We start from the raw sequence: 13,548 nt of genomic DNA, 5'->3' as shown, positions 1-13,548 counted from the left end.
ATCTCGAAGGTGTGTTCCTCCACAAAATAAACTCCAGCTGATATAAAGCCATTCAGTTTCCTCGAACAGACAAGCAATTGTTCAGTGAGCTGGCTGTTATGAGTTCAGCGGATGACATAATCATTCCAATGTCCCGTAAAAATACTCAACAAAACAGGCTCCAGCCAGTAGGAGGAATAAGCACAAAGAACAAACAGATTTATCCACAGCTGTTCCAAAGGAGTGATATTCAACAGAACAAGCTCCAGCCGCTAGGCAGAGCCAGCACGAAAAACAAAACCGGCATCCTGGTTCCTCGGATGATCAAGAGCCAAACTAAAAAAAAAAAAAAAGAAAAAAGAAAAATACACCATAACTTACTCAGCCCATCAAATTTATAAAAGACATCCTTTATGTGAGCATGTAGATATTTTGTGGTCATCCAAAGTGTCCATTCTCGATCTGGCCGGAAACTTCAGTGTAAAAAAGACCTTCCGTCAATGCAAAAGTTTCTTGGAGCCATGCAACAAAACAAACTCCAGCCGCTAGGCGGAGCCATCACAAAAAGAAACAAAAATGGCACCCAGCTTCCTCAGATAATAGAGTCCCTGAACCGCGAATATAAGAAACATCAAATGGCTTACTCCAATGTATTTATGAAGGAGAGTGCCTGTTTTGGACATGTAAATACTTTGCGACCATTCTTCGTTTCTATTCTCAGTTTGGCCGGGAACATCAGAGCAAAAGTGATCTTCTGCTGGTGTAAGAGTTTCTTACATTCCTTGAACCGATCGCGTTTCTACCGCCGAATTCGCAAAGTCCGGGAACAAGAAAATATTATGGTTCTTCCAAGAAAGCTTCCCTTTGCTTCTCGCCTGGCGCAACATGAGATCTTTATCGGATGATCTCAGAAATTTGGCCAAAATCGATCGGGGTCTTTCTCCCTCAGCAGATCTGTGAGTTGTGACTCTGTGAGCTCACTCGATTTCCAGCTTGTGGCCTGTTATGTCGAGCAGACTCGGGAAGAGCTCGTCCAGGAATTTCACCATATCTTTGCCCTCTTCATGCTCAGGTATTCCAACAATTCGTATGTTATTCCTTCGGCTCACATTTTCAAAATATTCCAGTTTTTCTGAAATTAATTCCAAATCTGTTTTGGACGCAGGTGGATTAGCGGATAAATCCTTTTCCGATGACTCAAGATAATTGATTCGTTTTTCAACTTCTGTCACTCTTGTAAACAACTCAGAGAATTTTGTTTCCATCGCCGTAATCGATCGACGTATTACAGCGAGATCTTCCAAGTCAGCAACAACCTTCGTCAACATCACCGACATGCTGGACAGTTGACGCTGAATTTCATCTACCGACGTGCCGTCCAAATCGAGTCCCCATCTGGCAGTCCCGTCAGAGGCCTCAGCTTGAACACGTAAGTGTCTTTTAATGTCTCCAGAGTCTGAGGATTTTGACTTCTTTGCCATGTTTACCTCAAAGAGCAAGTATGTAACTGGGTGTATCGAATCTCACCAGATTATAACATGAAAATAATAAAAAAAAAAATAGCAAAGTTCACAGAGCTCGTGTCTCACACGTCTGTTTCTCACATGGCGTCCCCGGAAAAAAACTATATTGAACCTTTTTAAAAAAAAAAAAAAAAAACGAATGCTGAGATGGCACTCTGTCTCATTCTCATTTCGAAAGTCCACCACATGCCACTGTGTAATATATGTTTCTAATAAGATAAGGGGGGAAATATACTGTAGTTTCACTAGAAAGTCAACAATTATCATGTAAACAAGTCTCTTCCTGCTCAACTGATTACACCCTATTAAACAAAAGGTCTGATGCTATTTATAGGTCTTTTACAATGATAGGTTCATCCACCAGGGCAGCACTCTGAAAATAATTATGTTGGACAACTCATATTTATTAGGTCTTTCTACTGGTAAATGTTCTTAGAAAATGAAACCTGAGGAGTTAAGATATTAGAAAACACGAGGGTATAAGCATACTTTGAATGCGTCACATATTGAGGTTCTAGAGACCAAACACTAGTAAAAAAAAAAAAATACATTATTGTGTTTAATATTCAGACAATATTTATGTTCCGTTCTGTTGCCGTGGATAAATGTAAACAGTGGATAACATATCTTGGAGGAATACAGGACAACAGATGTGTTCAATGACAGAAAAGTGCGGTCTTACCTGGTAAGAGAAACTTGAAGGAAAAGCTGTGCTCGCCCTCTTTCAGAGTGCCTGAGAAACAGACGGACAGAAATTGTAAGGGATATAAACTAGCATCTTGCGGCATTCATTATACATGAGAGAGTCACTGGAGTACCTTTATCTGCTATTGAGACAGAGCTGCTGAAGAACAGTTCCTCCTCAGTCCAGTCCATGTCATTTGCTTTGCTGGTCACTCCACAGAAGCCCTGACAGTTCACTTTGATTGCTGTTCGTGGAAAGAATAAAAGACATACAGTATAGTCAGTCAGCCGATAGAAATGTCCCTGCACAGAAAATTCTGTCATTATATATACCTGAAATTCTGTCACATATACACTGGCGGCCAAAAGTTTGGAATAATATACAGATTTTGCTGTTTCGGAAGGAAATTGGTACTTTAATTCACCAAAGTGGCATTCAACTGATCACAAAGTATAGTCAGGACATTACTGGTGTGAAAACAGCACCATCACTGTTTGAAAAAAGTCATTTTTGATCAAATCTAGACAGGCCCCATTTCCAGCAGCCATCACTCCAACACCTTATCCTTGAGTAATCATGCTAAATTGGTACTATAAAATCACTTGCCATTATATCAAACACTGCTGAAAGTTATTTGGTTTGTTAAATGAATCTTAACATTGTCTTTATGTTTGTTTTTGAGTTGCCACAGTATGCAACAGACTGGCATGTCTTAAGGCCAATTTTAGGTCAAAAATGGCCAAAAAGAAACAGCTTTCTCTAGAAACTCGTCAGTCAATCATTGTTTTGAGGAATGAAGGCAATACAATGCTTGAAATTGCCAAAATAAAAACAAACAAACTGAAGATTTCATACAAAGGTGTACACTACAATCTTCAAAGACAAAGGACAACTGGCTCTAACAAAGACAGAAAGAGATGTGGAAGGCCACATGTACAACTAAACAAGAGGATAAGTACATCAGTGTCTCTAGTTTTAGAAATAGACGCCTCATATGTCCTCAGCTGACAGCTTCATTGAATTCTACCCGCTCAACACCAATTTCATGTACAGTTGTGCTCAAAAAGAACTGGTAATATATGTACCATTTTTAAAGAAAACATGAGTGAGAAGGCAAAACACATTTCTTTTATTTCTTATGGGATTCATATTCAACTGTAGGTTATAACAGAATGGCACAATCATAAAACAAAATGTGGCAACAAAGAAAAAAATGAAATGACCCCTGTTCAAAAGTCTGCATACCCTTAGTTCTTAATACTGTGTATTGCCCCCTTTAGCATCAATGACAGCGTGCAGTCTTTTGTAATAGTTGTCTATGAGGCCCCAAATTCTTTCAGGAAGTATAGTTGCCCATTCGTCTTGGCAAAATGCCTCCAGGTCATGCAAAGTCTTTGGTCGTCTTGCATGAACCGCACGTTGAGATCTCCCCAGAGTGGTTCGATGATATTAAGGTCAGGAGACTGTGATGGCCACTCCAGAACCTTCACCTTTTTCTGCTGTAACCACTGGAGGGTCAACTTGGCCTTGTGCTTAGGGTCATTGTCGTGCTGGAAAGTCCAAGACCGTCCCATGCACAGCTTTCGAGCAGAATAATGCAAATTGTCTGCCAGTATTTTCTGATAACATGCTGCATTCATCTTGCCATCTATTTTCACAAGATTCCCCGTGCCTTTAGAGCTCACACACCCCCAAAACATCAGTGAGCCACCACCATGCTTCACAGTGGGGATGGTATTCTTTTCACTATAGGCCTTGTTGACCCCTCTCCAAACATAGCGCTTATGGTTGTGACCATAAAGCTCTATTTTTGTCTCGTCACTCCAAATTACAGTGTGCCAGAAGCTGTGAGGCGTGTCAAGGTGTTATCGGGCATATTTTAACCGGGCTTTTTTGTGGCATTGGCGCAGTAGAGGCTTCTTTCTGGCAACTCGACCATGCAGCTCATTTTTGTTCAAGTATCGTCGTGTTGTGCTCCTTGAAACAACCACACCGTCTTTTTCCAGAGCAGCCTGTATTTCTCCTGAGTATACCTGTGGGTTTTTCTATGTATCCCGAACAATTCTTCTGGCAGTTGTGGCTGAAATCTTTCTTGGTCTACCTGACCTTGGCTTGGTATCAAGAGATCCCTGAATTTTCCACTTCTTAATAAGTGATTGAACAGTACTGACTGCCATTTTCAATGCTTTGGATATCTTTTTATATCCCTTTCCATCTTTATATAGTTCCATTACCTTGTTACGAAGGTCTTTTGACAGTTCTTTTCTGCTCCCCATGGCTCAGTATCTAGCCTGCTCAGTGCAGAGCTAACAAACTCATTGACTATTTATACACAGACACTAACTGCAATTTTAAAAGCCACAGGTCTGGGAAATTAAACTTTAATTGCCATTTAAATCTGTGTGTGTCACCTTGTGTGTCTGTAACAAGGCCAAACATTCAAGGGTATGTAAACTTTTGATCAGGGCCATTTGGGTGATTTTTGTTATCATTATGATTTAAAAAGGAGCCAAACAACTATGTGATAATAAATGGCTTCATTTGATCACTATCCTTAAATAAAAGACAGCTTTTTTGCATGATCAGTCATATTTTCAAAATCAATGCCAAAATTTCATAATTTCTGCCAGGGTATGCAAACTTTTGAGCACAACTGTACATCAGTAAAGAGAACACTCAGGGGTGCAGACTTTACTTTAAGAATTGCAAAGAAAAAGCCACTTTTGAAACAGAAAAACAAAAGAAAAGGTTAGAGTGGGCAAAGAAACACAGACATTGGATAACAGATAAAAGGAAAAGAGTGTTATGGATCTTAACCCCATTGAGCTTTTGTGGGATCAGCTCACTGCGTGAGAAGTGCCCGACAAGAATCTATGGCAAGTGCTACAGGAAGCGTGGGGTAAATTTGTCACCTGAGTATCTGGACAAATTGACAGCTAGAATGCCTAGGATCTGCAAAGCTGTCATTGCTGCACATGGAGGATTTTTTGATGAGAACACTTTGAAGAAGTTTAAGAAGTTCTGTTTCAAATTGTAATAGTAATTTTTCACTTTATTAATGTCCTGACTACACATTGTGATCAGTTGAATGCCACTTTGGTGAATAAAAGTACTGTATATACACTCACTGGCCACTTTGTTAGGTACACCTGTTCATCTACATATTCATGCGATTATCTAATCAGCCAATCATGTGGCAGCAGTGTAATGTATAAAATCATGCAGATATGGATCAGGAGCTTCAGTTAATGTTCACATCAACCATCAGAATGGGTAAAAAAATGTGATCTCAGTGATTTCAACGGTGGCATAGTTGTTGGTGCCAGACAGGCTGGTTTGAGGATTTTCAACAAAAGCAACCAGTGAGCGGCAGTTCTGTGGACGAAAACGCCTTGTTGATGAGAGAGGTCAACGGAGATGGCCAGAATGGTTACGGTACAATTGTAGTGAGCAGAATAGCATCTCAGAAAGCACAACATGTTGAACCTTGAGGTGGATGGGCTAAAACAGCAGAAGAACATGTCAGGTTCCACTTCTGTTAGCCAAGAACAGAAAACTGAGGCTGCAGTGGGCCTACTATCTGTGTACCTCAGCAGAAATGTCAGACCAGGTGATGTTTTTCCAATCATCTACTGTCCAGTTTTGGTGAGCCTGTGCCCACTGCAGCCTCAGTTTCCTGTTCTAAGCTGACAGTAGTGGTACCCGGAGGGGTCTTCTGCTGCTGTAGCCCATCCGTCTCAATGTTCGACGTGTTGAATGTTCAGAAATGCTTTTCTGCATAAAACTGTTGAAACGTGGTTATTTGGGTTACTGTCACCTTCCTGTCAGCTTGGACCAGTCTGGCCATTCTCCTCTGACCTCTGTCATTAAAGGAATAGTTCACCAAAAATGAAAATTTGCTGATAATTTACTCAACCTCAGGCCATCCAAGATGTATCTGAGTTTCTTCATCAGAACAGGATTTAAAGTTTTTAGGAAAGTATCCCAGGTTTTTAGCTTTATCCAATGCAAGTGAATGGACACCAATTTTTGATGGTCCAAAAAGCATATTTAGGCAGCATCAAAGTAATCCACACGACTCCAGTCGATTAAGTAATGTCTTCTGAATTTAATTTGTGAGAAAAACAAATTGCTAATTAAGAAGTTTTTAACTTTAAATCAGCACTTCCGCCAGCTCTCTGTACAGAGCAGAACTTCTCAATTCTTGCGTGAATGCGCCAACATGATGACGTCACGCGACAGCGACGCGAGGCATTGAGTGTTTACAGGAAGCGATTTTTAAAGTTAATAAAGTTTTAATTAGTTTTTCACACAAACATATCGATTCACTTCAGAAGACATTACTTGATTGGCTGGAGTTTTGTGGATTACTTTGATGCTGACTAAGTGTGCCTTTTGGACTGTCAAAAATTGGTGTCCATTCACTTGCATTGGATGAAGCTAAAAAGCTGAAATACTTTCCTAAAAATCTTAAATCCTGTTCTGATGAAGAAAGAAGGTCATACGCATCTTGGATGGCCTGAGGGTGAGTAAATTATAAAATTTTCATTTTTGGGTGAACTATTCCTTTAACAAGCCGTTTTCACCCACAGATCTGCCGCTCGCTGGAGGTTTTTTGTTTTTCACACAATTCTCTTTACACTCTACAGACTTGTGCGTGAAAATCCCAGGAGATCAGCAGTTACAGAAATACTCAAACCAGCCCATCTGGCACCAACAATCATGCCACGGTCTTAATCACGGAGATCACATTTTCCCCATTCTGATGGTTGATGTGAACATTAACTAAAGCTCCTGACCCATATCAGCCTGATTTTATACATTACACTGCTGCCACACGATTGGCTGATTAGACAATAGCATGAAAAAGTAGATGTACAGGTGTACCTAATTAAGTGGCCGGTGAGTGGATATATGCAGTGCTGTGAAAAAGTATTCCTGACTTCTATTTTTGTGTATTTTTCAGACTAAACTGTTTTAGATCTTCAAACAAGTTATAACATAAAACAAAGGCAACCTGAGTAAACACAAAATACAGTTTTCAAATATATTTTCTTTTTATTGAAGCAAAAAAGTTATACAACACCTCAATCACCCATGTGAAAAACAAACTGCCCCCCTTAAACTTAACCTCTTATACTCTGGGGAGGCGCTATATGGCAAGCCGTTTTAACATATAACACCCCGAAGTCCCTGTATGCATAAATAAGGTATATGTGGTATAACTTGAAAGCTTAGAATCTGTACTCTTCAGAGAACCCCATCACTTCTGCATTTAATTGCATGAAATAACAAAATAAGGCTTGAAAACATTTGTGTCGCAAATTGGCCCCACCTAGAGGTTACGTTGTAGAAATAAAAAAATAAAAAAAAGAATATAAAAGTCCTTCACATAGCATTTAAATAGACAAGTCATATATCAAATGAAAGCTCTCATTCTCAGGAAGGTGACTGTACAGTTTATTATTTGCCACAAAACCACAGTTTGAATTATTTAAAAAAAAATATCACAAAGTGAAATTTTATTTCGGTAAGGCATAAAATGCAAATGTCTATTTTCTTTGCTGACCACTGATCTGTAAGCCCAAAATAGCCTCAAACTTTATATCAAATCTTACCTTGTGTTGTTAGCTTTAAAATGAGTTAAAGAAATTACTTGTTTGGTAGCTTGCTTAGGTGAATAATCCAATGTTGTTTAAAGTAGAAAAAGTATGAGAAACAAATCATCAGCAAAATCTATGTTACACCTAGATTGGGCTTCTAGACAACTCAGAAGCCAAGATATTCAACAAAACAGTGTGGACGCTCTAAGCTCTTCAGAAAAAGACTTGCTGTCTATGGGTGAGTGCTAAAAATCGTTAGAGCACCACCTACATTTCAGATCAATATAATGTGATGGAAGGTGATAGAGGAAACATTCTTTTTTCTAGTACTTCCCGCCATCCAGTGGAATAAAATAAGACTTTTTGCTTGAAAACTAAGGACACAGAACTGAAATGGCATGCTTTTAAACTTCAGACATTAAAAATATATATATTTTTAAATGTCTATCATAAAATTGTAAACATTTACAATGTTATTTATTAATTCAATAATTTCATAAAATGTAGGGGGTTATCTGTAAAATGAGACCATTTTTATGAAATTAGTCCACTGTATGTGTGAACAGGGAGCTTTTAAATTTGAGTGAGAACAATTTCAGGCGACAGCCCAAAAACCCTGCAGTGTGTAAGAGCTGGTTGTGCCACCTTTAGCAGCAACAACTGCAACCAAACACTTCCAATAACTGGAGATCAGTCTTTCACAATGCTGTGCTGGAATTTTGGCCCACTCTTCTTTGCAGAACTGCTTTAGTTCAGCCACATGGGAGGGTTTTCGAGCATGAACTGCCCATTTAATGTCCTGCCACAGCATCTCAATCGGGTTCAGGACTTTGAGACATGTAAAGGACCAGTCACGGTTCATTTTGTTGTTGTGTGCATCATGTTACTACAATAATAGACCGGTGTGCAACACAGTCTCATTTAAATATCCGCATATCAGAGCCACAGCAGATGCGTTTGAGCTCATAATGTTAAAGTGTTCGCATGTTTCATTCTTCCTCTCTCTCCTTAACAGTTCCCTGTAACTTTTAACTGTCTTGACTAATGATAAAAAGGCAAATATCAATAAAACTAATATCATATACCGTCTGCAAATATGCGCATATCTCATTTGAAAAGATGTAATAAACCAACCTCACAACTTGAGCAGATCCAGCATCCTGTGGAGTGCTCATTTATTTACCTCTAAAACACGTATTCTATCAGCCTTTCCTCAGCAGTTCCCTGTCACTTTTAACTTTCTTTTCTAATGATCAAAGGGATATATCAATAAAACGTCTATTATATATTGTTTTCAAATATGCAGATATCTTGTTTAAACAGATGAAATTCAAAAACCTCACGGAAATCCAGCATTTTCTTCCCGTCGAGCGCTCATTTAATATCTTCCTCTGAAGCATGTATTCTATCAGCCAGAATCAAAACTTCAGGATCAAACGTTCCTCTGATTCACAAATCATGATGGTCAGTGGTCACAATCCAAGCAGCGATCCAAGCTGTTTAAACTGTCAGGAGATTGCTGCTGCTCACTGGATCTGCACGAGCACGAGTGCAACCAAAGTCTTTTTAGCAAGTCAGTCCACTGTCGGACATAAACATAAACACTGTATTTTAAAGATAATTTTGTAAAAATACAAATAACTTTACAAATCTTTATTGTAAAGGGTTTAAACAATGTTTTCCATGCTTGTTCAATGAACCATAAACAATTATTGAACATGCACTTGTAGAACGGTCGTTAAGACACTAACAGCTTACAGACGGTAAGCAATTAAGGCCATAGTTATAAAAACTTAGGACACTAAAGAGACCTTTCTACTGACTCTGAAAAACATCAAAAGAAAGATGCCCAGAGTCCCTACTCATCTGCGTGAACATGCCTTAGGCATGCTGCATGGAGGCATGATGACTGCAGATGTGGCCAGGGCAATAAATTGCAATGTCCGTACTGTGAGACGCCTACGACAACGCTACAGGGAGACAGGAAGGACAGCTGATCGTCCTCGCAGACCACGTGTAACAACACCTGCACAGGATTGGTACATCCAATTATCACACCTGCGGGACATGGCAACAACAACTGCCTGAGTTACACCAGAATTGCACAATCCCTCCATCAGTGCTCAGACTGTCCGCAATAGACTGAGAGAGGCTGGATTGTGGGCTTGTAAGCCTGTTGTAAGGCTGGTCCTTACCAGACATCACCAGCAACAACGTCGCCTATGGGCACAAACCCACCTTCACTGGACCAGACAGGACTGGCAAAAAGTGCTCTTCACTGACGAGTCGCGGTTTTGTCTCACCAGGGGTGATGGTCGGACTCGCGTATTTCATCGAAGGAAGGAGCGTTACTCTAAGGACTGAACTCTGGAGCGGGATCAATTTGGAGGTGGAGGGTCCGTCATGGTCTGGGGTGGAGTGTCACAGCATCATCGGACTGAGCTTGTTGTCATTGCAGGCAATCTCAATGCTGTGGGTTACAGGGAAGACAACATTCTCCCTCATGTGGTACCCTTCCTGCAGGCTCATCCTGACATCGTTCTCTGCGTGATTTCACGACAGGAATGTCAGTGTTCTTCCATGGCCAGCGAAGAGCCCGGATCTCAATCTCACTGAGCACATCTGGGACCTGTTGGATTGGCGAGTGAGGGCTAGGGCCATTCCCCCCAGAAATGTCCGGGAATTTGCAAGTGCCTTGGTGGAAGAGTGGGGTAACATCTCACAGCAAGAACTGGCAAATCTGGTGCAGTCCATGAGGAGGAGATGCACTGTAGTACTTAATGCAGCTGGTGGCCACACCAGATACCGACTGTTACTTTTGATTTTAAGCACCACCCCACCCCCATTTCTGTTAGTCACATGTCTGTGAAACTTGTTCAGTTTATGTCTTAGTTGTTGAATCTTTTTATGTTCATACAAATATTTACATGTTAAGTTTGCTGAAAATAAAAGCAGTTGAAAGTGAGAGGACGTTTCTTTTTTTGCTGAATTTATCTGGAACGCTCTCGGAAGGCTATTTCCAGTCATGACAGTGCAGCTCCTCTCTACTTGAATGGGGAAAGACCGGAATCTCCAAAACAGTTGGTCAAGATTACAATCAAAGGACATATTTCAAATCAGCAGTAAAATCTGACAACACTGGTATCATAAATGTTGCTTTTTTACCTCAGATTATGCTAAAAAATGCAATTTTCCCAGCTTTTATAGCTAATGTGCATGCCCATTCGAATTGATTGACAGGCGATGTCTGTATCTAAAAGGTGATTGGCTCTTTTACCTGTAAGGCAGTACTTCCTATCTACATCAGCTGACCGTTGGCTGCAATTGGGCGTTCTAATTTCTCCCATTCATTTTAATAGAAGTGGCCCGTCTCTGCTAAATAGTCTCTGGTAATAGTCTTCAAGGTAAAAGCGCTTCACCTGTGCTATAAGTAAATGTCTTATTCACTATGCACTGTATGTGCAATTGGTTTGATTTGGTATTTTTGGAGAACATGTGATTGTTAACATGGGCATGCCATCCATGGTTGCTGGACTACTGTGTGTACTGTTATTTGCTTCTTCCTAATATATTAACAATTTCTTCATGTGCAAATAAATTACTAAAATGTGATGACTAAACAGAAATCAGAAGAAACTGGTATCTACCATTTAAAATAAAATATTGTTTTTTTAGATAATTTTTTACAAATTTGTGTATGAAATTGAGTAAATGTAGTGCTAAATAAGTTTGTTATTTTGCAATTTTATATTTATGTTATTTACTATATTAAATTGTGTGATATATCGACATTGTATCTGCCTTTCGGCCACCCTGCTCTCTGGATATCGGCATCGGGCATTATGAAACCCATATCAGTCAACCACTACTAACGATGTGTGGCTTTGCCAGTCAGAGATCACTAAAGATAATGTTAAAGAGATGTGTAAACTTGCAAAAATGATGCAGACACTGTAATATGCTCTGGCCCCCTCCCTGCGCGTCGTGGTGATGAGGTTTATAGTAGATTAGTGTCACTGAACGGCTGGATGTCGGAGTGGTGTCCGGAGAATAGCATGGGATTTATAGACAACTGGAAGAGTTTTAGCAATTTGGCTCATTGTCTTAATAGTGATAGTTTTAGTTTTTGACTAACTGTTAAACTAAATCTATAAACTGGTTAATCTGAACATCTGCTAGCTGCCTTGAGACGTCACACAGGTCACATAAACTACAACATATAGAGACTGTATCACCTAGATATCATATAGAGACTGTGTCTGTTCCCCGAACTACCAAACACAAACCCTTCCCAGACTGTTGTTGATTTTTTATAATATATATATATATATAATATTTAATATAATTATATGTGTGTCATTAAACGAATCGTTCACCCAAAACTGAAATTTCTCTCATCATTTACTCACCCTTATGCCATACCAGATGTGTATGACTTTCTTTCTTCTGCAGAACACAAATAAAGATTTTTAGAAAAAATATCTCAGCTCTGTAGGTCCATTCAATGCAAATGAATGGTAACAAGAACTTTCAAGCTCCAAAAAGCACATTAAGGCAGCATAAAAGTAATCCATATGACTCCAGTTGTTAAATCCATGTCTTCAGAAGTAATTTAATAGGTGTGGGTGAGAAACAGAACAATATTTAAGTCCTTTTTTTACTATAAATGTCCACTTTCACTGGCCCTCCTAAGCGTTCTCTTATCTCCTAAGAGTTCTTCATCTTGTTTTTGGTGATTTGCATTCTTCATTCATTCCGGCACCTACTGGGCAGGGAGGAGAATTTACATGAAAAAAAGGACTTAAATATTTATTTGTTTCTCACCAAAACCTATTATAGCGCTTCTGAAGACATGGATTTACTAAAGTCGTATGGATTACTTTTAAGCTTCCTTTATGTGCTTTTTGGAGCTTCAAAGTTCTGGCCACCATTCACCAGCATTGAATGACCAACAGAGCTGAGATATTCTTCTTAAAATCTTTGTTTGTGTTCAACAGAAGAAATAAAGTCAGACACATATGGGATGGCATGATGGTGAGTAAATGAGAGAATTCTCAATCTTATCCATAAGAGCACACCATTTTCCTCCACCGTAAATGGACGCTTTTCAAAAAAACGTTTCATAACAGCATATTTGGACAATGCTGACATTAGGAACCTGAAAACAGAGGTTTTTTTAAAAGGATTAGTGTGGACATGGCTTTTCCCATACAGTGACAGTTCATAGTGACCACTGGGTATCAAGCTCCAAAAAAAAAAAAAAAAAAAAAACCCCACAATAAAAGTAGCACCATATGATTTGTGTGGAAAAGACGTGAAACTTTTTGTGTTCCATGGAATGAATAACAACATGTGGGTTTGTAACGTCATAAGGCTGAGTACTGTAAATGATGACAGAATTTTCATTTTTGGGTAAACTATTCCTGGCACCAAGTTGAATGGTGGTTCCTTTATTGAGAACTGCACTTAATTTGACATTGCTCTGTCCTTCAGCTTTTACAGTAGGATGTTGCAATAACGCTTTCAGGTTACCATGGAGACAGACAAAAGCACAATAACAATATGGAGTCAAAAGAGGAGGTCTAGACTGTCATCTCATGTGAATGATCTACAGCACAAATAACTAATTCACTTCCTGTTTCTCAAAAAATCATTCTGAAACCTTCTTTCTACAGATGTGCAAGCCATTGCTAAAAGGAGATAATCTTGCCACATGGGGAATTTAGCAATAAGACACAGCAGAAATGTCATTTTCTAC

The 13,548-nt window shown here is 39.4% G+C and overlaps 1 protein-coding gene across 1 annotated transcript in view; it reads right to left on the bottom strand.

Moving 5' to 3' along the window:
• arrdc1a (arrestin domain containing 1a) overlaps nt 1-13,548 on the bottom strand; it is a 35,351-nt gene that overhangs the window by 12,826 nt on the left and 8,977 nt on the right. Inside the window, exons 2-3 of the mRNA XM_051695754.1 lie at nt 2,321-2,431; nt 2,185-2,235 (exon numbers count right to left, since the gene is read on the bottom strand). Of these exons, the coding sequence (XP_051551714.1) occupies nt 2,185-2,235; nt 2,321-2,431 (162 nt within the window). The remainder of the gene's footprint in view (nt 1-2,184; nt 2,236-2,320; nt 2,432-13,548) is intronic.

This window comes from Myxocyprinus asiaticus, chromosome 4 (assembly GCF_019703515.2).
Source record: "Myxocyprinus asiaticus isolate MX2 ecotype Aquarium Trade chromosome 4, UBuf_Myxa_2, whole genome shotgun sequence".
Taxonomy (NCBI): Eukaryota; Metazoa; Chordata; class Actinopteri; order Cypriniformes; family Catostomidae; genus Myxocyprinus; species Myxocyprinus asiaticus.
This window is presented reverse-complemented; position numbering and strand designations above follow the sequence as displayed.